A 27076-nucleotide genomic window follows, 5' to 3' on the forward strand; every position below is an offset into this window, starting at 1 on the left:
TCACACTCCCCTTCTAGTATTGGAGAGTTATGAGGGATGCTTGCACAACAAGGGCTAGAAGACAGAAGAGAGGGCCTTTACGGCCTTCCCCTTCACTGTAGAAGAGGAGCCCTTTGTAGCCTTGGCCAAAGGACTTGAATCAGAGTCAACATCGGAAGACAATGATGATGAATCGTCGGTGTTAGCAATCATGTGTAACTTGCGCAACCATCTCTTGCCTGTGAGCCTTGGTTTGAGCTAGACAGGGACATTAGGAGTTGTGACATTAGTGTATCGTGTTTGGACGGGGGAGGCAGCTCTTTCTAGAGCATGCATTACAATGTATTTCTTTTCAAGTTGGTTTAGGTGTGTTCACATTGGCTGATTTAATTATCCAGCCTATTGCATTTTTATTTAGTAGTGGTGAGTCCGTTCACATTGAGTATGAGGGGATTAGCATTATGTTATGGTGATCAGCATATCTTGGTGTTGCATGCATTATTTTATTTCAAAATATGCAATCTACTAGTTTTTTGGACATTTTTATGTCAGTAGTCATTTAGTTTTATTGTTTTTGGTTCTGGCTGGTCATTCAGTTTTTTGAAGATCTTCAGCACACTGACATTTGGGACACTCCTCCATTGTCCAGTGTTGCCTTCTGTCATCAGCTTGATCTGGTGCCCTCATTGATGCCTTGGGCTATGTGCAAGGATTGATCAATCTACCTTATATTCAGCTTTCATTCAGAGTTCAATGCAAACTTTCTTCTTCCATTCTCTTCTTTCATTGTAATCTTTCTTTTTCCTTCTCCCTTCGTGTTCGTGTTCCTCCTCTATTGTGGACTCTCACATGGTATCATCACCAAAAGAGAGGAGTTGGAGGTTCAAAGAAGAGAAGAACACACTCAACTTGCTGTTTGGAGCAGATGTGTTGTGAAGAACAGAAATTTTCTGCATTGTTCGGGCCTTCTACGAAGTTTGCGCAACATCTATAACTCCTTTTATAGGGTGTAGCTGTTTTATCCTCCGTTCAGACAGCTTGACACCAAAACATACCAATTTTTTGTGTGTTTGCAAGTCTATTAAGAGCTGCATTTGATGATACCGATGAGGAGTCAATCCATTCTTTTGAAGATAGGAATACCCACTAGTTAGATTATTGTAAAGATCAAAGATTACAGCCACGATCCTAAAAGGGTTCAACACTTTGATAGATCTAGAAGATTAGAGGCGCTCTTGTTCCCCTCCTTGTGTATATATATCTTTAACAAGACTCGTACTACAAGTCCTTGTAGACCTATGAATGGCATCATTTGTACAAGTTTTCATTCGTCCTTCTTTGCCTAAAGAAGATTGACTTGATGGTACGAACTACTCCCTTTGGTCATGCAAAGTGGAGTGTATCCTTGACACCTTTGACTTGTGGGCATCTGCTACTACCCCAATCCCCTGTTCTAGTGGAGAATCTTCGCCTTGGTTCCATGATGGACCAAGCTGAATTTTGGGATGTGTGCAGATTTTGGCCCTTGGTGGAGGTATGGATGAATCTCTCTTCTCTTTATCACGAGAAGACCTTTGCCACTACATTATGATAGAGAAGAAACTTTGGATGCTTCCTATTGATGATTCTCCTTCTATGAAGGATCACATCAATAAGATGGAGGAATTGCAAGATGAGCTTGCAGCCCTTGACAAGACGATTTCATCAAAGGACATTGCGATGGTTTTTATCACTCATCTTCTATCTCCCAACCTATAGGACTTCGAACACTATTCTACGGGAGGAGTTACCTTTGCTTGTTTTGAGGCATGAAGAGCGACTGAAGGAGATAGGGGCTAGTGCATCCAAGCTTTACTAAAGTTGTTACTAGGAGGTTCAGGAGGGGAAAACAAGGACAACAAGAAGGCTAAGAACAAGAAGAAGTAGGTTAAGCATTCAGAGTCTTCTTTCAGCTTTGACACAGATTTAGAGGGGAAACCTAAATGCCTACATTGCGGGAAGGATGGTTATCCTGAGAAGAGTGGTTGGAAGAAATGCCCTCATCTTTGTTTGGGAGTGAAGGATGGAGCTAAATCATATGAGCCTTCCTCTACCTCAACTCAAGATGTTACTCGTGAGTTTTGTTCCTTCGCATCCATGAGATGGAGGAGCCTTCGTCATTGGCTGTCTCATCTTTAGAGAGGCCTTGGCTTATTGGCATTGGTGGTTTTGAGTCATATGACTCCTCAAGGAGATTTGGTGTAGGAGCTTCATCCATTGGAGGCTAGAGTAATTGATGGTGACATTTTTTCAATGCTTGTTAGTGGTGTTAGTCCTTTGCCATTTTTGCCCAACTATCCATCAAGCTCCATTTCGAAAGTCTTGCATGTTCCATATTTAGGCCTTCCACTCCTCTTTGTTCACGGCCTTACGAGACACAGTGCTTGGGTTGTCTTCATTGAGTAGGCCATCTTTATTAAGGATTCTTCTATAGGAGCCATTTTAGCAATAGGTTTGCTAGAGAGAATGCTATATAGGCTCCATTATCCTTCCTTTGTGCATGGTCCTTGGAGGTAGTTTTTCATGTCACACCGATTTTTGATTATGCGCCATCTATCCCATAGGTTCCATCCCATCCCTCACCATCTCCTTTGGCGGTTCCCTCATAACCCAATCCCTTTCAAAAGGGGGACGATATCGGTGATGCAATTGTGGATGCCCTAGCCCCTTGTGTTTTAGAGGGGGATTCCTAGGATCATTGACACAGATTTTCTTCTTCCATTCTCTTCTTTCATTGTAGTCTTTCTCTTTCCTTCTCGTAGTGTTCGTCTTCCTTTGTTGTTGCACACTCTGATAGTTGGATTCCTTACCCTTCTTACATAATGCCGCTAGTACCTTACATTCCTTTTGGAGATGCTCATTCTTGCCACAATGATAGCATTGTGCCTTTTTCTTCTTATGCCTGTGACCCCTCTCTAAAGTTGCAAAAGCTTCCTGATTGCTAGGATATCGAGATGGTAGCCTTTCCTATAAATGCAAAGAAGCTTCATACTCAAGTAGCATAGAGGACATATGCTCAAAATTGACAGGTGTTGCCGATGTGTAGGATTGTAAGGTGTTGGCCACACCATCAAAATTTGGAGAAAACTTGTAGAGAATAGTCCCCACAATATGTGTTTCTAGAAGGGCAAACCACATGTCATAGCTGATCTTGTATTTGTGTCACCTAAACAAGGAATGATTGAATCTTATTAGTCACCTGAATGTGAGAGTCTGCAATTGACCATGGAGGGTCAAAACTTGCATGGTCTACGGAGCTACATACATAAGTTGTAACTTCTCCCATGCTTCTTAAGCCCTCTTGCATAAGATAACTGTCAAAAGGACTTCTTTAGAGATGCATCTGAGAAGAGCAAAGTAGGCATGAGCATCCTCAATCTCCCAGCTAAGAATTGCTTCCTCATAGTTGTCTTTGTACCAATTGTTTGGAATAGGAGAGGACATTCAAGAATGCAAGATGCCTCTTGAAACAACATAACTCAAGTGCTTCTTCACAAACCAAGCTTTCATCACAACACTTCAAGTGAGAGATTACCTCCGTTAAGCTTATCATCAATAGAGCAACATGGAGTGCCGATTAATTGAGAACAGATGCAGAGAAGATTAAGCAAAGAAGAGGTGTAGAGAGAGAGGTACGTGCCAAGACTTTGGCCCAAAACTGCTAGTTCAGTGAAAGTGGCATGGTTCAAAATTTAGGAGGAACAAAAGTAAAGAGAGTGTAGTGACAAAAGCATGATAATCTTGATGTGTGATATCCTCTAAGGGTGTTATAGTCAGGCTAAAAAATGCAAAATTGGCTGAAAATGCAAGTGGCAGATGTGTGAAAAAAAAAAAAGATTGGAAGATGCTGCATAAGATAGCAAAACATCAGCTGTACAAGCAAAAATGTCAACAAATCAGGCATATAGGCAGCTGGATCAGCCAAATAGTGAAAACTGGTGAAAATAGTGTCAGATCAGCAAATTGCAGGCAGGAAACTGAAAATGTAGGCATGCGGCATTAAAAAGAAGGCAGTTTTGTGGTCACTTGGGGCTGAAAACTGCCGTGCAGCACATCAGCAGTCACCTAGGGCAGCTGGGGATTAGGAGCAGCTGCAAATGCAAGCAGTTTATGTGTGATCAGACCTGAAAGAAAATATGCTTGGGAGATGGAACTCATATACCAAGGCACAAGAACAATAGAAAGACTTACATATTGAGTCACCAACAGTAGGCATAGGCTCCCTTTCTCCACCAAGATGTAGTCGTGCTGAAGGATGAGTATCTAACAGATGATCGATTGGAGGAGGAGCTTGCCTATAAATAGATAGAAAGTGTGTCAAACATGATGACTAGTTGGCCAGATCTGTGAGTGCCCAAAAATATGGATATGAAAAATGCACCTCTTCGAACAAACTCTCACCCGTGAGATGTACATAATGCTAACAGGATGTTAGTCTTTGGCACTCTCCCTCAGCTTGTTCCAAAAAGCATTTGCCAACCCAAGCCAACCTAAAATTTCCTATTTCACCCCCATGCCATTAGAGTCAATGGCTGTTGGACATCTTTACTCCTTGAGTATCCTTACTTGTTCATTTTCAACATTCATTGGTTCATCATTTGTCCCTTCTTGTGTTTTGCATTCTCGTTTGATTTTATTTAGTTTTAGTGGTCTTTGTAGATTTTGTGTTTTCTCTATGCAAACCCTAGCATATCTCAATTTGGTATAAGAGCTTATGCTCTTTCAAAGAGTATCTTACATGGCTATCGTGAAAAGCTTGGTTTGTATGCATTACACAAGTGACATGTAGCCAATTTACAATGGTTGAGACACCTCTTCCCTGGGAGCCTATGATGTCCTTTTAGGCTTCTCCTTCATTGGAGGCCTTCAATGAGAAGAAGAACACATCCTTCACCTCATCTTCATATAGTTTACCAGATGGTGAGTGGATGTTGGATCTGGAATTCATGGATTATATGCGTAGAAGATGGTTTGATTGCCCTCCTCAGTCTTCTCTCTACATTCCGATAGGAGTTATGTGTTAGAGTATTTTGCTAGTGAGGTTGGCCATCTCTCCATCAGTAAGGACATACAACATTCAGCACAATTGGTGAACCATTGTCTTCATCTTAGCTAGGCTTGGTGTCAGATTGGTACGTTGATTTGTATGAGTCAAAACCTCTCTTTGTTGGTCTGTCTATTTTGAAGGATCCAGTTGTAAGTCAACATGGAAACTATGACCTATATCCATATGTTAATCATAAAAGAGGCTGTAGAAGTAGAAGCGCATCTCTAGATATTCCTATTACATTACCTTGTATTTCAGACGAGCATGTTATTGGTGCTAATCATTCTCAATTCCCTTCCATCCCTCCCTGTGATGGTCCGGCCCTTGGAATCCTGCGCAGGGCACTCTCTCGACCCCATCCAGGCTACAAACGAGCACTAGACATGCCATGTTGCATCGTGACTTCACCAACTCAACACGTCATGGCACCAACTCAACAGGACATGGAACTCACAGAATGCTCACAAGTTTGCAGAATGGCCCATCTTGAGGGCAGAAGCTCATATTCATAACAAGGTAGCATGTACAAGATAAGCCGGAGGCACAGCAAGGGACCACATCACGGGTGAGGGTGGAGCTATCAACGTGCATCCAACACAACTCCACACCATTGGATGAGGGAGCTAGAGGTACTCCCTCATATACACCTCCCCTTGAAGAAACTCAATGCCCACATTAAGTAGGGAGGCACAACTCATTGTCCATCCCAAAAATTAGTTTTGACTCAAATTCATACTTAGTATCGGGGGTCTTAATGCACCTCACTATCAAAGTGGTCAGTGTCTGCCCGCTAGGTGCCATGCCCACTAACTCTATTTACAAGTGTGGAACATGGACTTTTCAAGACTTCTTACATTCCACTCACCACCGACTCTATTTACAATTGTGGAATGGAGCGGGACTAAGCAAGCTTGTGAAAGAGACTTTATTGTGCACATCAATCATCCACCTGCTACTGACCATATTTACAAGCACAGAGTGGAGGGTAACCCTGTCAGAGCACGTTGCGCACCCATGCTTCAACATTGGGTCAAACAGCTTGAGCACGTAGAATTGCCTGTGGACTAGGACTCGACACCTAGCTTTCACTATGAATGCCAAGCCTTAAAATGCAAGGGTCTAGGCAATGACGCCTTGCGAGAGACAGTCCACTTTGACCACATGTGTCACTTCTTTGCCGATGAAGAAAACAACATGAGACCACCCTAGGGTAGCCACATGCTGTGTAGTGTAAGAGGTGCACTTTGCCTTGAATGCACCTCCCCTTGAAAAGAGTTGGGCCTTGGCTCTCCAAATCTTCCTTGAAGCATGCCTGTGAGTCTTATTGCCCCTGATGGCTTGATCCTTCGTTGGTGTGCCCTTCTTAGCTTTTCTTTTAGTCCCCTTGGCGGCACGGATGTAACTTGAAGCTCTTTTAGGTTGCGACCATTTGACCTGCTGGGTTGCAACATGCCACTTGGCCCTTCGTGCAAGATCCATTTCACTCGTGTCAAGAATCCTCCCCCGCTTTGCACCACTTAACTTTGAAAAGATATGGGGGAGTCTTTTGTTGAACTAAGTTGCACAGGGAGCATGTGAAGCAAGAGTGAACGGCCCGACACGCTTAGAATTTGCATGCCGCTTGGCCCACCGCGTGAGATCCATGTCTCCCGCATCAAGTACCCTCACCCTCCTTGAGCCACACACCTTTGGAAGGATAGAATGAGAGTACCAACCCTGGTTGGATTGGCGGATTGGAGCACCTGGATAGTGCATGGTGACTTGATGGGTTGCATTAAATTGCCGTGTCTGTAAAGTAAGGGCCATTTCCCTCACGGCAATCACCTTTGGGCCTTTGTTACCCAGATCTATCCTTGTCATGCGTAAGAAAAGAAGGCAAAAGCTTCAGATGGATCCGTACATGCCATGCCCACTTGAACTTTTAGGCCCTTGATGGCCAGATTAAACTCTACGGTCCAAGTCAAAGCTAGTTGGGTCCGGTTCATAGCATCGAACCTTCTAGCTTGCATCGCAAGGGCCATGTTCCCCGCCGTAGTCACTTTGAACTGGCCCTCAACGGCCTGATAGAACAAGAAGGCACCCATCCTCTTAAAAAGCAACTCTAGGTGAGGGGTCAACATGCCTTGCCTTGCCTCATGAATGGGCCTCAACATGCCTATTCATCTTGGTTGCCTCGATGAGAGCTAAGCCTTCACACCTCACCGTCTCCTTCATCACTTGCTCTGCGACGAGCCAGATCTTCTTGGAATACTGTGGAGGTGAAGCCTGTCACAAGACTGTGACAACTGTTACCTTTTTGCTGATTTCTTTATTACTACTTTATTTGGTTTTTCTTTTTGGAAGGATCCCTCTTGAAATCTAAACGCCTGAGTTGCATGGCCAGTATGTGAAACGGACAGGAATGTCCAGTGAGTCAAGACTGGACAGTTAAGGTCCAGTACAAATCTGGAAGAGACTAATGGCACTGTAGATTGACAAGCCTAGAAGAGACTTGTGAAAGTGTATATGGACAAGTGTGTTGAAGAACTAGCCTGGAAGAGACTAGTTCAAAGTGAAGATGGACAAATCTGCAAGAGATTAGTCCATGTGGGGTCATCAGTGGAAATTCACTTTCAGTTGAGCTATACATTGCAAATTTGGATGTAGCCATAGTCAGCAAAGATGGTCAGAAGACTAGTGGGGATGCAATGGAAGCAGCTCCTAAAATTTAGGGAGTTACTATTTTTGGACCCCAGAATCTGTTCGCGACATTATCTTCGTTTTTGCACGAGGATTAATTCTCTGGTCTGTGCCGAGGTCAAATTTTGCACCGATCATAGAGAATTTTAGACCGAAAGGTTTAAACAGGAAAATTGTTACGTGTATGCCATGTGTCACAATTTGGGCATAAATTCCTAAAAGGGAGAGAGAGAGCAGCACAAAAATGAGTTTCAATGCATGAGGGGCAGATTGGAGCATGGAACTCATGGGGCTGAGGGCAGACTGCTGCAAATACATCAGCTATGGAGGGTACTTCTTCATCTCTGACTCATGTACAGAGGTTGAGCTTGCTCCTCCTAGGTCACTCTCTCCTTATCTGAGCATATGGATTATGTACAGTGTTGTGGGGTGATCAGATGGATCATGTACAGTGTTGTGGGTTTATGCATAATTGCCGAGACAAGAGCCTCTTGAACAGGTACAGGGTTTGCTAATTGCATTCCCAAGCAGATACTTGTGTGGAAAACGCTGTTTTCCTGAGATTTCTCGCGTGAAATCTTGCAGGATTCAAAGGGCAAGTGGCCCATAAGGTGCGGGAGCCCATTGGCTACGCACACAAGTGATTGCCAGGTAAAACAGGGCCCAAAATAGGAAATTACAGCCTGCTGTATATTTTTTTTTGCAGGTTTAGGTTTTTGGACATTTTTGGTGTCTATTTGCTCCAGAAGCTTCAAGGAAGCTCCAGGGACACTGTACATGTATTTTGGAGCAGTTTAAAGACAAAAACCAGAAAATTCAGCGTGCTGAATTTCTTACCAGGCACTTCATTGAGTGTGTTTAGGTATATGGAGGCACCTATTGAGTAGGGATAATGACCAGGTCAAGTTGTACTGCCGTTATGCTGTCGAAATTGGGTTGGAACTGTGTTTCCTTCTCCACTTTGTACAGGGACAACTTGTAGGCAGGTTATTGTGGGATTATCCCTTTGTTAATGAATAAAGAAATACTGCAAGGGGCGCCTGACTTAGGGGCCAACAGGGTGTCTGTGTCGCAACAGGAGCATTCTAGCTTCCTGTATTTCTTCTTGGTTCTGCGTCTTTAAGTTCAGGTAAAGTGGGCGATTGTGAATTGGGTGAAAGCATTTATATATTTTGGTTGTACACTACCGCCCTTTCGAGTGAACAAGCCGGTTTCATGGTTCCATTGCCGGGATATGAATCACTTTTTCCCTAAAGAGTGAGCCAGGGTCTGTTTGGGTGTAGACACAGAATTGTGCATTATGGCTGATAGAAAGGAAGACACCAGAGAGGAAGCGTCTTCATCACAGGAGATCCCTGTTGTTCATGAGGTGGGAGAGTCTTCTAGACCTCCACAGTTTGTTACTCCTCCTGTTATGTTTGAGCCACAAGTTCTTACGGCTTCTTCTATGGATGAAGACATTTTCAAGACTCAGTTAGTTGCTACTGTGAGTATGTTTACTCAAGTGATGCAGAATCCAAGGTTTTTGGCATTTTTGCAACCCTCTCTTTCTTTACAGCAAGTTGGGCAATCTGCAAAGATTTCGGATCTAGTAGAGGTCCAAGATAAGGGTAAGCATGTTGCAAATTCAGTGGAAACACCAAGGCAGCTTGCGAAGTTGATGGAGACTCCAAGATTGGTTCCGACTGTCCAGGAACAGGTGGCGGAAACGCTAGTTACACAGGCATTGCTAGTTCAGCTCGCCACTTTACAGCAGCCAAATGTTAGCTTAAATGGACAGGGAAGCAATTTTCAGGCTTTACCACAGGTTTTCCCACCGACCTCTGTACATCCTGGGTACTTTGGAGGTGGATTTGTATTTCAAAGTATGGCTGGTTATGCGCCTGGAAACCAGATTTATGTACCAGGAACACAGGGTTTTATGCCAAACCCCATGTATGGCAATATGGGCCTACAGCCTGGATTTCAGGGAGTTCAGGGCAGTTTTGGTATGGCTGGTTATCAAAATCAGCAAGCAAGTATTGTATCTACAAGCCCTGTAATCAGTGGTCTGGCAACTTCCATGCCATCTGTTAGTGTTCCTATGTTACAGGCATATCCTACGGACCCTTTGATGGCTCATGAGAAGCCAAAGCCATACAAGGAAGGTGGTGCAGCTGTACAGTTTGACATCTTTGGAGGATTTGAAGATAGAACTAAGGCTCTCTCTTTCTTACAGCAGTTTGATGCCACATTTGCAGGAGGGAACTTTACAGAGCCTTCTAAGGTCCGGAAAGCTGCCACCTTTCTTAAGGACAATGCTAGTCAGTGGTGGAGTACACTGTTGATGCAAGGACAGGCTCCTGCCACTTGGACTTACTTTAAGCAAGTATTTGCTTCTGCTTGGTTGACCAATGAATTTGAGATCGATGTTATGTCAGCTTGGCACAATTTGGATGCATCTAAATGCAAGGATCGGGAAGATTATAACAAGAAGTTTTGGGAGGCTTTGCTTCCAGTCACTTCTTATAGGGTTGTGTCATTGACCGAGCAGATAGAGAGATACTGCTGCGGGCTGCCCAAGGAACTCCGGAATTATTGTACAAAGATAAAGGTCACCACTTTGACTCAGTTAATTGAGAATGCCAGCACAGGAAATGCATTATTGCTGGGACAGTCAAGTGGTTTTGGAGGCAGCATTAAACAGGACAAATCTGAGAAATTTTCAGCAAAGAAGCCATTTGGTAAACAGGTTTCTCAGATTTCTCAAAGCACAGGTAAACCTTGGCAGTTCAAGAAGAAGCCAGCCAAGTTCTTTGGACAGCAGTCAAAGGACCAGAAGAAGCCTTTTGTGCGCAAGTCTCTTGAAGAGAAAAAGGCTTTAATGGCTGAGAGAAAGTGCTTTATCTGTGAGCAGACTGGTCATATTGCATCTAATTGTCCGGACAAGAATAAGAGACCAGCTGATGATGATAAAGAGGACAGGAAAGGAAAGAAGCCCAAACCTTCAGCAAGTTTAGTGCCAGATATGCTGGGAGACAAGCCACACTCGGATGCTAATGAGCTTTGCAGAGCTTGGGGTAAAGTTAGGGATCAACATGTACTCATTTTCTTTGATCCTGGAGCTAAGGCAAACTTTATCTCACCAGGGTTGGCTTCTACTTTGGGCATCAGAGCAGATGAGATGGGCTACACAGCAGAGGCAGGGTTGGCATGTCCTAGCCACTCAGAGTTTGTGACACCCATTCTTGGAAAGCTGCGTCTTCATATACAGTCCTATGTTGATGCAGAAGAATTTTATATCATGCCACTTGAAGGCTGTGATGTCTTGTTGGGAATGCCATGGATGTTCAGAAAGCATGGTGTGTTGGATGCCTTTAACAAGACACTGACTTTGGAACATAGGGAAAAGACTCACGTGCTTGATGTGAAGCTTAAAGGAGAGTTTGTACTTGTTGTATCGACTTCTGCCATTACATCTGTAATAAAGAATCATCTTTCTGCGTACTTGATTTTTGCACGTGATGTCAAGGATAATGATGAGTCAAATTTCTCTATGTTAGATAGAGACAGGTCTGCTTTCTTGTCTCAGTCCAGTGATTGTTTTTTTGACTCATTACCATCACAGTTGCCACCAGAGAGGTCTGAGGATCATGCGATAGATTTGGTGCCAGGCAATAGCCCACCAAATAGACCTCCGTATAGGGTTAGTGCAGCCCAACAGAAAGAGATATTGAGCCAGGTGAATGAGCTGTTAGAAAAAGGGCCGATTCATCTCCCTTTTGCTCACCAGTGCTCTTAGTGCAGAAGAAGGATGGCTCTTGGCGCATGTGCATAGATTATCGTGCGTTGAACAAGAGTACCATCAAGAACAGGTTCCCCATTCCAAGAATTGACGACATCCTTCCCGTCTGGAAGGAGCATAAATTTTCAGCAGGATAGATCAGGATTAAGCGAGAGGATGTGCATAAGACTGCATTTAGGACCACGTTTGGTCTCTATGAGTTCTTGGTAATGCCATTTGGACTTGCTAATGCTCCTGCTACGTTTAATCGAATGATGGACATGATTTTTCGTCCATACAGGCAGTTTGTTGGTACATTCGTTGATGACATGATTGTCTTTTCAAAGAATGAACAGGAGCATAGAGAACACTTGAAAGCAGTCTTTGATGAGCTTCGTAGTAATAGGTTGCTTATCAATGGCAAGAAGAGTGAGTTCTTCTTGGAAGAAATCCAGTTCCTGGAGCACATAGTGTCAAAGGATGGTGTCCAAATGGATCCTGCTAAGATTGAAGCAATTAGAACATGGCCAGATTTGAAGACTGTCCATGATGTTAGAAGCTTCCTGGGTTTGTGTTCTTACTACAGGAGGTTCATTCGCAATTTTGCAGAGATTGCTTCACCTTTACATGCTTTACAGAAGAAAGGAGTCTCTTTCCAGTGGACACGGAAAGAGATTTCAGCTTTTAATCTTCTTAAAGAAAAGATGACTTCTAGTCCAGTGATCATTCTGCTAGATCTTGTTGTTCAGTGTGATGCCTATGGCAATAGCATTGGTGTAGTGCTAATGCAAGATGGCCGGGTAGTGGCTTATGAAAGCAGAATCTTGCGAGGGCCAGAGAAGACTATGTAGGTCTATGAGAAAGAATTGTTGGTTGTGATTCATGCGCTTTCTAGTTGGAAACACTACCTACTTGGGGCAGATTTTGTTGTCCAGATAGATCATCAGACATTGCGTTATTTCTTAACTCAGACTAAGCTGTCAGAAAAGCATATGCGTTGGGCAAACTTTTTGTCAATGTTCCATTTTCAGATTGTGCATGTGGAAGGCAAAAAGAATGTTGTGGCTGATGCTTTGTCAAGGAAGCCACAAATTTCAGCTGTGTCAATTCCTTATCATCATGAGCTTGATGATATGAAGGAACAATATGCTGATAATGAAGATTTTGCAAGGATCTTTGATCAGCTTGTCAATGGACAACATCATGAGCATTATCTTCTCAAGGATGGTTTCATGTTGATGCATGGTAGACTATGTGTGACTACACCATTGAGACGGAAAGTTATGACAGAGAGTCATTCTCCACCGTATGCAGGGCATCGTGGTATTGATGCAACAATCAAAGCAGTAGAGACATTCTTTTATTAGCCTACTTTGAGAAGAGACGTGGATGCTTTTGTGCGGCAATGTTTGATTTGCCAGAAGGTCAACTTTGACAGGGAAAAAGCACCAAGGCTTTTACAACCATTGCCTATTCCAGATAAACCATGGGAAAGCATAGCTATGGATTTTATCTTTGATCTTCCAAGGACACAGACAAGAAACGATGGGATATGGACTATTATTTGTAGGTTTAGCAAACAGGCTCATTTCATTCCTATCAGGAAGAAGATAAAACCAGATCAGATGGCACGTTTGTTTATGTGCAATGTCTTCAAGTATCATGGTATGCCACAGTCTATTGTCAATGATCGTGATCCACGGATGACAAGTCTATTCTGGACAAGAATATTTGAGAACATGGGCACAACGCTTAAGTTCTCATCGTCATTTCATCCACAGAGTGATGGACAGTCAGAAGAGGCAAATTCGACTGTCTTGGATCTGCTTAAGTGCTATGTGTCAGAGCACAAGTCAAAGTGGGAGCAATATTTGCCTTTGGTTGAGTATGCATACAATAATACTGTGCATTCATCAACAGGCAAAGCCCCTTTTGAAATTGTTGAAGGTGGTAAAAAGGTTCCTCCCATTTTGCATACAAAGGATAAGATATTTCAGGCAGATCAGTGCAGAGTATGGATGAAATGTATCAAAAAGTTAAGCATGCCCTTGAAAGGACTCAGGCAAAGCAAAAGAAAGCTGTTGATCATCACCGTCGTGAATTGTTATTTTCACTTGGTAATTGGGTACTGTTGCGGTTTGAAAAGGCACGAAGCGGAAAGGCAAGGAAAGTCTTTTCACTAAGCTTAGTATGCGATACTATGGGCCTTTTCAAGTAACAGAGAAGATTAATGATGTCAGCTATAGGCTGAAATTGCCTGACAATTGGAAGATTCATAATGCTTTCCATGTAAGTCTTCTTAGACCCTATGTGGGTGATGTGCCAGAAGATATGCCAGCTGAGGAACAGCCCGAAGTTGAGGAACTTGATGAAATTCTTGTTCCAGAACAGGTATTGGCACACAAGGAAAGGAAAGTGAAAGGCAAGGTTGCTACAAGGTATTTGGTCAAGTTCAAGAACTATCCAGCTATAGATGCTAAGTGGATGGACGAAGGTGAACTTGCAGAGTCATCAATGTGTTGGAACTTTACCTTGAAGCATTTCGCTTGCAACCTATCTTGTACCCTTGTATCTCTAAGCTGAAATAGATTGTCAAAGTGACAATTGCTCAAGAAAGAAATTATGTACAGAAACAGATTTTGTACAGGTTAACACTTATTGTGTCCATATGGTTTTCTCAGTGCTAAAGAAGTAAGTATTGCTTGCAAGAATACAGTTTTTACTTCTATTGAATTGAATACATGTTGTAACAATGGTTACTCGATCGGGCATGTATTCTGTGAATTGACTCAGTGGGGATATCATTTTGATGTACCGGCCACTAGATCTCTAGTCAGGGTGATGTGGAGTCATCAAATGAGAATCTGCCACTATGGGGATATCATTGTGATGTACCGGCCACTATATCTGGAAACAGTGATGTCGAGTCACATGATGATAGTCTGCCATGTTTCACGGTTAGAACATACATGTGTTAACAGTGTGTTCAGTACACAATGTTGACTGATAGCATGTATGTGTTGTATATGTGCTGCCAAGTGTAAGTTCACTGAGTTAGTCGGAAGCATGTACGACATTCATGCAAACGAGGACGTTTGCAATTTTGAGAGGGAGGTATGTCATGAGACTGTGACAACTATTACCTTTTTGCTGATTTCTTTATTACTACTTTATTTGGTTTTTCTTTTTGGAAGGATCCCTCTTGAAATCTAAACGCCTGAGTTGCATGGCCAGTATGTGAAATGGACAGGAATGTCCAGTGAGTCAAGACTGGACAGTTAAGGTCCAGACTTGATGGCACTGTAGATTGACAAGCCTAGAAGAGACTTGTGAAAGTGTATATGGACAAGTGTGTTGAAGAACTAGCCTGGAAGAGACTAGTTCAAAGTGAAGATGGACAAATCTGCAAGAGATTAGTCCATGTGGGGTCATCAATGGAAATTCGCTTTCAGTTGAGCTATACATTGCAAATTTGAATGTAGCCATAGTCAGCAAAGATGGTCAGAAGACTAGTGGGGATGCAATGGAAGCAGCTCCTAAAATTTAGGGAGTTACTATTTTTGGACCCCAGAATCTGTTCGCGACATTATCTTCGTTTTTGCACAAGGATTAATTCTTTGGTCTGTGCCGAGGTCAAATTTTGCATCGATCATAGAGAATTTTAGACTGAAAGGTTTAAACAGGAAAATTGTTACGTGTATGCCTTGTGTCTTTTGGGCATAAATTCCTAAAAGAGAGAGAGAGAGCAGCACAAAAACGAGTTTCAATGCATGAGGGGCAGATTGGAGCATGGAACTATGGGGCTGAGGGCAGATTGCTGCAAATACATCAGCTATGGAGGGTACTTCTTCATCTCTGACTCATGTACAGAGGTTGAGCTTGCTCCTCCTAGGTCACTCTCTCCTTATCTGAGCAGATGGATTATGTACAGTGTTGTGGGCTGATCAGATGGATCATGTACAGTGTTGTGGGTTTATGCATAATTGCCGAGACAAGAGCCTCTTGAACAGGTATAGGGTTTGCTAATTGCATTCCCAAGCAGATACTTGTGTGGAAAACGCTGTTTTCCTGAGATTTCTCGCGTGAAATCTCGCAGGATTCAAAGGGCAAGTGGCCCATAAGGTGCGGGAGCCCGCTTGCTACGCACACAAGTGATTGGCAGGTAAAACAGGGCCCAAAACAGGAAATTACAGCCTGCTGTATACTTTTTTTGCAGGTTTAGGTTTTTGGACATTTTTGGTGTCTATTTGCTCCAGAAGCTTCAAGGAAGCTCCAGGGTTCAGCGTGCTGAATTTCTTACCAGGCACTTCATTGAGTGTGTTTAGGTGTATGGAGGCACCTATTGAGTAGGGATAATGACCAGGTCAAGTTGTACTGCCGTTATGTTGTCGAAATCGGGTTGGAACTGTGTTTCCTTCTCCACTTTGTACAGGGACAGCTTGTAGGCAGGTTATTGTGGGATTATCCCTTTGTTAATGAATAAAGAAATACCGCAAGGGGCGCCTGACTTAGGGGCCAACAGGGTGTCTGTGTCGCAACAGGAGCATTCTAGCTTCCTGTATTTCTTCTTGGTTTTGTGTCTTTAAGTTCAGGTAAAGTGGGCGATTGTGAATTGGGTGAAAGCATTTATATATTTTGGTTGTACACTACTGCCCTTTCCAGTGAGCAGGCCGGTTTCAAAGCCTCCTTGCTTCCACCTTGGTTCAATCTCATAGCCATCCAACTACTTTGATTTCCCCAAGAAGGTTGCATTCCTTTGGCCCAAAGATTGGAATGGGCTTGATTGCATATGTGGGCTTTCCTGACTTCTACACCTCCTTGAAATTCACCTTCATGTTGAGCATGGGCCCAATCTTGTCCCATAACTCAGCCACTTGGGTTCCGTTCATGAAGATCCATTGCTGAACACAAGACCAAAGAAAAAAAAGAGATAACACAATACAGACGAGAACTCAGATATATACTCGGGAAATGAAATCCATATACCAAGACATGAGACAGTATAGATACAATGTGAGTCACCGGTTGTGGAGGCACTAGCACCTGCTCCCTCTCTCCAAGAACTGTCCAGTGATGAATGAATAAGTGGATAAGGGAGCCAGACAATATATAGGACAAATAAATGCCCATAATATAACAGGTCGGCCAACATTAAATGTTGGCTGACTGGCTGCAAATAATGCCTAAACCATAATAAACAATGACAAATAAAATGCCTAAATAATCTATGTGCCCAGCCTGCTGAACCACAAGTCCAGACTCAACCATGAACTGACTAATCTGCTAACACCCTCTCTCAGATCATGGGTGATCGGATACAAGACAATATACAATGATAATGTCGCATCATAGTACACACAACAATGTCCACCAAAGTAGAACCATGGATACTCAAGTAGTGGGTGCGCAAGCCACCATCAAGGTGCCTCGGAGAGAACCTGATGTCAATGTCGATCGTACCAGCTCCTGAAGAGAGAGAAGATCATAGCAACTCTCAATGTCTGTCAACAATGCCCCTAATGTAGCATACGTGACCATCCTGTCACCAATGCCGCAGTGCAAAAATGATCATGGATTCCCCATCTTTGGCTAGACCACCAAAGTGTCCCCTCATGTGAGCTCTAGAATAAAGCCACCCGCTCTCTGTCAAATAACCAGCCCATCATGAACTTGGATGTCAATCCCAGCTCCAAGATTTGTACTTGCCAGACTTCAGTCAATGCGTCAGGGATGTCCCTCTCTGGATCCTGTGCATCTTTATAGAAATATAGATGAGGCGCAGCTGCCCCATCTCACCACCCTCTCACACTCCCTCTCTGGCATTGGAGAGTCGTGAGGGATGACCACATCACCACCACTAGAAAGCAGCTGAGGAAGGAGCCACTAAGCCCTTCCCACGATCGGAAGAAGAGGATCCCTTCTGAGCCTTGGACTTTGCCTTGGCTGGAGGATCCGAAGCGGAATCTAAGGCAGATGATGACTCGTCGGAGGAGTCCGCATCCCGCTTCGTCGTCTGCTCCTTTTTCTTCCTAGAAGCTGCTAACTCTTTGCAGTCCTTCCTTAAATGACCTTACTTGCCACAGTGGTAACACTGGTCCTTCGACTTCTTCATCTTCGAACCTCTCTCTGAAGCTACAAGAGCCTCACCTGAACCTCCATATAGCATATCATCAGTGCATGTGCATGGAGCAGCCATGTAGAGAGGATTGATAAAAGAAGTAGAGAAAAGAAGGGATTGGGAGAGGGAACACAGCCAAACCACGAGCACAGACTGCAAAAAACAAGAGTTCACATCCTGTGTAACCCAAAATTTGATCAAAATAAGACAAAAGCTGCTGTTAAAAGTCAAAAAATTGGTTCAAAACTGTAGCCAGAAACAGCAAAAACGGTCTATTCTGCCAGTCGCCCAGCCAAAAGAGTGCTGAAAACAGCAAAACGCAGGCTGCACACTGCATAAATAGGTGTAGGAAACTGTAGCCAGAAACAGCAAAAACGGTTTGTTCTGCCAGTCGCCCAGCCAAAAGAGTGCTGAAAACAGCAAAACACAGGCTGCACACTGCATAAACAGGTGTAGGAAACTGTCGCCAACAGCCTAATGATGAAACCACGGGCGGAAACAGATGCACAGGCTGTATGGATGCTGACATCAGCAAAAAACGTAGGCAAACTGGTTGTCTGATTGGGAGCAGCAGCTGCCTGATCAGCAAGAGGGAAAACAGTCCTGAAATCAGCAATAAAACACAGCAGAAACACAAATCCTGAAAACTGATACCATGTTAAAAGTGGTGCAGCAGTGGAAGCATAAACATGTGCTGAAATGAAATAAACTCTTGAACACAAGACAATAGAAAAAAAAGAGATAACACAATACAGATGAGAACTCAGATGTATACTGAGGAAATGGAATCCATATACCAAGACATGAGACAGTACAGATACAATGTGAGTCACCGGCTGTGGAGGCACTGGCACTTGCTCCCTCTCTCCAAGAACTGTCCAGTGATGAATGAATAAGTGGAGGAGGGAACCAGACAATATATAGGACAAATAAATGCCCATAATATGACAGGTCGGCCAGCATTAAATGCTGGCCTACTGGCTGCAAATAATGCCTAAACCATAATAAACAATGACAAATAAAATGCCTAAATAATCTATGTGCCCAGCCTACTGAACCACAAGTCCAGACTCAACCATGAATTGACTAATCTGCTAACACATACAACCCTGCAATGACACACTTGGAACAAGAAATTGGGACTTGGTCTCTCTCGCCTCATCCACATATTCAATCACAACCCCCATCAAACACACATCTCGGCCCGCGGGCCACTCTAAGCACAGGTTCTTTCTTTTACTTCAACACAACATCCGCATTTTGCTTCACTTTGGCAACTTTAGCTTCAACACGAACTTGATTTTCACTTGGGGTTGGCGATTTCACTATAACACACACAACATCATTCTATGGCACACTCACAAGATCTCTTTGTTTTCCACTTGGCACTCAGCCACCAGCACACTTCGAAGCACACGGCCCAGTTTGTTTAGACTCGCCCCAAGTGCACGAGTTCTTCTCAGTCGAATCTACATGGGAGGCACTATTGGCCTTGGCACTCTTCATCACAGCATCCTGCTTCATTCCCTTCTCTACAACTTGCATCAAGCTCTTTAGTTGGGCTCTCGTGATCCGTCTCTGTTTAGCACCCGAATCTTTAGACTCTTCACTTTCTTCATCAGACTTCTTACTTTCCTCTTCCAACATTTCCTTCACTTTCTTCAACTGCATCTCTGCTATAGCCCTCAAGGCATTTCTCGTCATAGCATTGGCACTAGGCCCTTTCTTTTCTTTATCACTCTCATCATCACTCGACACTTCATCACTTAACTCATCATCAGAACTAGAGCTCGAACTCGGCTCTGTATACTTGGTAGGCATAGGCCGCCTCGGCGGCGCATCCACAAGACTAGACACAAGTCGTCTCACTAGCAACTTCACTTCTAACTCACATCTCTTCTTCTCCATCTCCTTCTCTCTCACATCAACACTACGCATATTCTTCTTCACAACACCAACTTCTCTCTTCACCCACGGCATCCCACCAGTAGCAGTAGAAGCATCAAAATCCAAAGCAATTTTTCTCTTCAACTCACTTTCCACATCAAGGGAATCCCACTTGCTCATACTCACCATCTCACTAATCCACGCTTCAATCTCCTCGTTCACTTCTCTCAACTTCATCTTCAGCTCATCTTGTTTGCCTTCAATCAACTTCACCTTTCTCTCCAACTCAATTTTCATATGGGATGGGGCACTTTTCCTGTTTCCATACATACACTCCATCTTATCCTTCAAACCTCGCACATCATATTCCAACTCGAAAAAGTCATCCAGAAGGCTTCTTTTTTTTTGTACAAATTTTTTACCATATCAATTCTCAAATCAGAAAGGGTTCTCCTTGAAGCTTTCTCAACATGCCTCAACCCAGGCTCCCCAACACAAGGGTTTGCGCATGCCACCCGTGAGGTGGTTCTGATACGAAGTGTGAGGATGAAACCGGTCTACGACTCACATAAACCAGTAGTTCCTTCAATTAACACCTGGTCTTTACACACACAGACATAAGCAGAGACCTCACTCCCTTGCTCAACACCAGATTGGCCCTGAGGACCAGTGTCCCTCTCGGTATTTCTTTATCAATTAAAAAATGAAAATTTACGAAAATGATAACGTTCCAAAATACATAGCCTGTGAACATATGGTTTTCATCGTAAATCCCAGCTGCATAAGAACAGTATAGCATGTCCAGATCAACAACACTTTTAGGAAAGCATTTTCTATGACCAAAACTCTTCCTGTGCAAAATTGCAGTCTGCAGATCTCTAAATTCAATGTTCTTACTATCCAGCATGTCCTGAATTCACTGTTCTTACTGTCCAGCATGTCCAGAGTTCACTGTTCTTACTGTCCAGCATGTGCAGAATTCACTGTTCTTACTGTTCAACATGTGACCAAAACTCAATGATTCGCGTGCAAAATTACAGTTTGCAGATCTCCGAATTCACTATTCTTATTGTCCAGCATGTCCTGCATTTTCTGTGACCAATACTCAATGATTCATGTGCAGAATTTGAGAGAAAACACAGAATTGTACCTTCGATGGAATCAGTCCACCATGCAAAGCATTTCCTTTGAGAATAGAGAGAGAGTTGATCAGAGGGAGCAAGCTCTACCTCCGTACTTGAGTCAGAGACGTAGAAATACTCTTCATGGCTGATTTTCTTGTAGCAATCTGCCCTCAGCTCCTCAAAACTTCATTCTGCCTATTACGTTTTTTTTGTAATGCTCTCTCTCCCTCTTTTGGGAATTTGTGCCATATGGCATACATGTAACAATTTTCCCATTTAAACCTTCTGGTCTAAAATTCTCCATGATCGGTGCAAAATTTAACCTTGGCAAAGACTAGAGAAGTAATCCTCATGCAAAAACAAAGATAATGACGCAAACAGATTCCAGGGTCCAAAAATAGTAACTTCCTAAATTTTAGGGATGGTGACCCCTGCATTCCTCAAGTTGTTCTAAGCAACTTTTATCATTGTGACCACATCAAAAAGTGTAATGTAGCTCAGTTAGGGTGACTTTTATTCCGTGAGCATTCGCACATATGCTATCTTGGCCAGGCTCATTGTTTGCACCATATCCAGTGGCTAAGCACACTGTCCCAAACCATTGGCATTCTATTCTTCAGTGCCCATTCAATATGGAACCGGTTCTAAGGCTCAGACAAACCATTAGTCCAATTTGTCCCAATGGCTGCCTCTTCTGGCCATGCAAAGATCTCGGCTTATTCCAAGAGAACTCTGGGGTAAGAAATAACAGCAACAAAAGAAAAGAAAAATAAAATATTTATATAAGTAAATAAGAAAAACAACTATAAAAAGTATCACTACCTAGTGACAGATGGCCCGGCCCTCAGAATCCCACGCGGGGCACTCTCTTGACCCCATCCAGTCTCCAAACAAGCACTAGACCCGCCACGCCGCATCGGACTTCGCCAACCCAACACGTCATGGTACCAACTCAACACAACACGGATTGCGACATGGAACTCACAGAATGCTAACAAGTTTGCAGAATGACCCATCTTGAGGGCAAAAGCTCATATTCATAGCAAGGTAGCATGTACAAGTTGGAGGCATAGCAAGGGACCACGTCACGGATGAGGGTGGAGCTATCAACGCGCATCCAACACGACTCGACACTGCGGGATGAGGGAGCTAGAGGTACTCCCTCTTCATACAATTAGTTAGGTTCTCTTTCATATGCTTTCATTAGCTTAGGATTAGGCTCAAAAGTTGCATCATCTACATTAGGATCTATTCCTTCTAGTAGCAAGTAAAGTATCCTTAGACTCTTCTATTTCTTTGTAAGGTTCACTTTCCTTTCGACATGTTAGCTTAGATCATTCACATTTAGGTATTGGGTCTTTGCTAGGAATTTCCATTTTGCCATGGATTTGTGCCACTTTGCATCGTGGTAGACTATTGTTGGGAATGCTACTTACGTGCACCATACCTTCCATCTACCTACAAGTGCACACCTACTTGTGCAAGTATGGCTAGTTTGGGTTTTCCACTCAGCCCCTCTAGACCTCTATTGATAGCTACTTGGATGTAGGGATTGTGAGAGTGCGCAATGGAAGAGAAATATGAACACAAAGAGAAGCAAAGAGAGGAGAAAACAGAAGATAAGGGAAAAATATTGCACTGATTGAAGAAGAATGTTAATACAATGATGATGGACTGATCAATCCGTGCACACATCCCTAAGCATCAATGAGGATATTAGATCAAGCTAATGACGATGGTAGCACCAAGCACGGAGAGTCGAAGTGTGCACTTGCAAAGGGAAAGACTGAAGATTGAAGAGTGTGTATCTTTCAAGTGGGAGGGGGAGGGGGGAACTGGCCGACTTGTATTAGCGGAGGCCAAAAATGCTAGCCGACAGCAATAAATGCTTATCACAAAGAAAGAAATGCCAGAAAAATTAGGGGATACCTCCAAAAAATCGACAAAGACAATGTTTGGCATGTGTAGACAAGACTATGGAAAGCAGTAACTGGCCTAGGAAAACTTCTCACGAGGTAGTGCCTGGGTAAAAATGTTTGCAGCATTTTCTTGTGTAGGAACATACATCAAGCTGATCTCTCTTGCATAGCATCTCTCTTTGACATAATGGTAATGCACCTCAATATGTTTTGTGGGAGCATGAAACATAGGATTTTGTGCCACTACAATAGCACTCTGACTGTCAGAAAGAATGGGTGTAGGACCCTCCAATGGTAAATGTAGATCAGCCAACAATCGGCGCAACCATACACATTCCATTGTTGCCATGAGGCTGCCTTGTACTCAGCCTCACAGGACGAGGTAGCCACTGTAGGTTGTTTCTTGCTTAGCGACGAAATGCATGAACAACCCAGAAATAGTGTCCACTAGTAGACTGCCTACTATCTGTATCACCAGCCCAATCTGAATCATTGTAAGCCTGTAATTGCAAGTCTCCCTCCCCAGAAATAGTAATGCATGTGACTGATTACCTTGCAAGTATCTGATGATCCGCTTAACAGCTTGCCAATATGAAGTCCGTGGGCTATGCATATACCAGACTGATAAACCCTAAAATAGGCAAGCTAATATCCCCCCTTCAAAAATTGGGTGTGTTTGAAGACCCAACAATTCCATGTGATGAAGCATGGAAGCCTTGGGCAAAGGCTTCCTAAAGAGATCCATTGTGTTGTCCTCCTTGGGACAATAGACCATCGATAACTGGGAATCCACGAACCACTGTCGAATATAATGGTACTGAACATAATCTCCTCCTCCAAGATGCCATTCAAAAAGGTTGGCTTCACGTCTATCTGATAAACCATCCAATGGTGATGCGAAGCAAGACCCAAGATAGCTCGAATAGTGGACATTTGAGCTATAGATGCAAAGGTCTCAAAGTAATCATGCCCACTGAGAAAATCCCTTGGCAACAAGCTGAACCTTATGCTTGTTTTATATCCTTTCTTTGGTGGTTCTGTTCGATATGTAGGTAAAACCTAAGTCACCATGGAGATGCAGTCTTGTATTGAGTATGTAATCTGCAAAAGAGGATGCAGGAAGTATACTGTATCATTCAGGTATAATTTTTGTTTCTCAAAATTCACATTGTGCTTCATTTTCGGTGGTTTGTATTGTCAAAGCCCATGCTTTTATTCAGGATGAACTACATCATAATTTTAGTTTTAACCTTGAGTAATTGAGTCTTGTTCTTCTCCCATTACACACACACACACATATTTATACAGCTGTATGCTTAGGGATTGGTGCAAGCACTGACATGGACAGGCTGCTACTGACATAGTTTTTTGAATAGTAAAACACTTTTTTTTATTAGTTGCTAAGTTGTGTGCTACATGCTTCTACTGTTTTCAAAACAAGACATGCTGCACATGTGGATACAACCACTACTATAAGTCAACTAGCCACCCCACATTCAAGTGGCTCTTTATTCACAAGTTGCCAGTGTAAAGTTCCATCTATCATGCTCCTATGGCAGAGCTAATGTTTCTTGCCTGAATCTTTGGTTACTGACTTGAGGATTCATTGCCAGTGAAATTGTAAAGCTGCAGGTGGTTAGATTTAGGTCACTTGTAACATATAGCATTTGGTCTTTTTGTAGAACTATGATGGCTTTGTGGAAAAACCGCATGCTAAGTCCTGAAAAGCAAATGGAAATTATTGATGATATGGACCAAGCAGATGATGCATCTGCAATGGCTCATAGACAAACCGATGATTATGAAATATTTCTGGGTGTTGATGAGGCGAATTTAACGGAGGTTTATTCTACTGAGATACCTCTTTCTGTAAGTTTTCTGCTTTTTTGCGCTCCAGATTTTGCTCCAGCATAGCAACAATTTATTTGATGTCTTTATGTGGTGAAATGGTATATGACACAACAGTCCTTGGCAGATTGATTCTATGATACTTATATACAGCAAAGAAAATCTAGATGAAATTGTAGCAGAGAAGTCAGGACGCCTCAATTATTCTACCACACCTTGGGAGTCTATGGAGGATGGAGTACAGCAGAGGCGGGTCACATTCAAACTAAGTAATGACATATCATTATTTGGAACTAATGTCACATGCATACAGCAAGTAACCGGGAGAGCGGATGGAGAGGCCTTCTTCATAGATGAAGTCTTAACGTTACATGATGTTCCTTACGGAGATAATTTTCAGGTTTCTTCTTAGCCTGGCTTTAATTGCACTTTTATGTTCGTTCTTGTTTTCTTCCTTAGCCATTCCTCATGTTTTGTTGGGATTTGTGGGCTTTATTATCTTGACAACATATACTTCATCATTACAAAAGGAGAGCTCTCATATGTGAGAACAGATTTCCCCTCTTTGATTTTGGGGTGCGGGGGGGGGGGGGGGGGGGCGGGGGGGCGGGGGGGTGTGTGGTATGCACAATCATGGGAGAAGCCCTTCAGTAATTATTACTTAACCAACTACTGCTTGATCAACGTTCAAATGTGACACATCAGACTTTCATGCTTCCAAATGATCGTTGATACAAGTTTCTATTAAAAATGTATTAGTGATTGTTAACATTAGGATAGTAGATATGTTTAGGTCTCAACAGGTTGTAACACACAGAGGACCTGGTTCAAATCATCAGCAGGGCAATGATAATTCTGCAAACATAGCTTTTAGAAGATATTTCATGATATAGGGGGAACTTCTAACAATTTTCATTTGGTGTTTTGTTGCTACCAGATAAGAGTGCGGCGGGAGTTTGAAAATGTCTCATCGTCACCTCCAGTATGCACATGCAAAGTATTTGTTGGTGTTTCATGGCAAAAGAGCACCAAATTTCAAAGTAGGATAAGCAAGAATATTTTTGAAAGATACACAAAACATCTAAAGGAAACTATTGATATAAGTGTGAAGGAGATCCTCCACCACAAAAACAACACCGTAAGTTCAGCCTGACTGATCCTCCACCACAAAAAGGATGAAGGAAATTATTACTGTGGAGGAGTTCCTCCACCGCAAAAGTGACTACATGAGTTCAAGCTGACCGCTGATGGGAATGCGAAAATGTAAATTCGCATCAGGTTTCTTCCGCCGTGCATCAGAATTTTGACTCCTTTGTAAATTTTTCATTTGCTGCCACCAGAAATTGGTGAATCCCAAAGTGGGATGATGAGTTGTACAATGGATGCAGTTTGCATCCTTTGTAAAGTAGGCTGTCTGACCAACACAAAGTTGTAAATCTTGAGATGGAGGTGGGCTTGTTAAAGCATGTCGTTTCAAAGACGAGCAACAAGCAACATACTCATGTTCCGACCCCCAACTATTGTATGTATTGCTGGCCCAAAAGAGATCCCCCTGAGATCTGTGTCTTAAGGAGAATGCTGCTCGTGTTTTGTCAAACATTTATGGCAACTGCAACATGCCCCTCCCTCCGATGTGATGATTTCGAGGTTCAATGCGAATACAAACCATGAAAGCATGTGGTGAGTGCCTACTGTTGCATGGGTGTTATGAATTGAGCATGAGATGAGCGAGTGGGTCTCTATTTTTCTAATAATGCATCACGAAGCGAGCGTGGGTCAGCAGGTCACAGCGCCACCACACACGAGTCCAATCACAAGTGACGTTCTGGTAAAACGATTCACTTCACTCATGTTGTCACGGGCCTTCAGTACTTACACTTCCTTCAATCCATGGAACCAAGGTATCATATTATCGTGATTTTGACGGGCCAACGAAGTCATTTATAGGACATTTCCGTGAATGAGGATGACACTATGGGAGCTGGGAGGGTCGAGAGCGCAGCTCTTGGGCAGTGGAAGAACGTGTACATGCTCTGCCTAGAGGGGTCTTCAGACAGACAGACAGACAGAGAGAGAGAGAGAGAGAGAGAGTAGGTAAGCAGTTAGCCAAGAATTCAGGGCCAGGGTGGAATCATTGCACCTGCGCAGGTGGATATTAGTTCAGTTGAAGGGAGTATCGCTGAGCTGCACAGGTCGGCTTTTTCCCCGGAAGGAACGCAGACTCCAATTAGAGAGATTGGGTTGACTCAAAGAAGTTCTAATACTCTCTCTCCTTTTGAAAATGCTTTTCTAAAAAATCATCTCCTCCTGTGCAATTCTCCGTTGGACTGCACAAGTCAAGAGCGTTAGAGCCCCTCCATGCCAAGTACATGAGCTAAGGCATGGTGAGTTTCTAAGTGCTAAGTACATGAGCTAAGGCATGGTGAGGCTCTTAGAAATTGCATCATGGGATGTAAACTTTTGCACCAAGAGTAAGTGTAGGAAATAGGGCATAATTCACGATTGTCAACATGACTACATATTTACAATAAATAGCAAATTCAGGACTTGTAATATCAGACTCAACTATATGAATGAATTTGATGAATTAAGGTCTTTTTCTTGGTTATAAGTTTCAAATTGTTTGCCCTCACCTACTCTCAATATTTGCTCTCACACCATTAAGCTTTTTGT

General features: G+C 43.0%; 1 protein-coding gene across 2 annotated transcripts in view; it reads left to right on the forward strand.

Moving 5' to 3' along the window:
• The window catches only part of LOC148032651 (C2 and GRAM domain-containing protein At1g03370-like), a 64267-nt gene extending 37294 nt beyond the window's left edge, over positions 1-26973 (forward strand). For both annotated transcript variants that reach the window (XM_087683275.1, XM_087683276.1), the window contains 3 exons: positions 24238-24424; positions 24531-24803; positions 25341-26973. In XM_087683275.1, coding sequence (XP_087539401.1) covers positions 24238-24424; positions 24531-24803; positions 25341-25556 — 676 coding nt within the window. In that variant the 3' untranslated portion in view covers positions 25557-26973. The remainder of the gene's footprint in view (positions 1-24237; positions 24425-24530; positions 24804-25340) is intronic.
• The last annotated feature ends 103 nt before the right edge of the window (positions 26974-27076 follow it).

Source organism: Lygodium microphyllum, chromosome 8 (assembly GCF_053477565.2).
Source record: "Lygodium microphyllum isolate KBCC chromosome 8, Lygodium_microphyllum_v1.1.10, whole genome shotgun sequence".
Taxonomy (NCBI): Eukaryota; Viridiplantae; Streptophyta; class Polypodiopsida; order Schizaeales; family Lygodiaceae; genus Lygodium; species Lygodium microphyllum.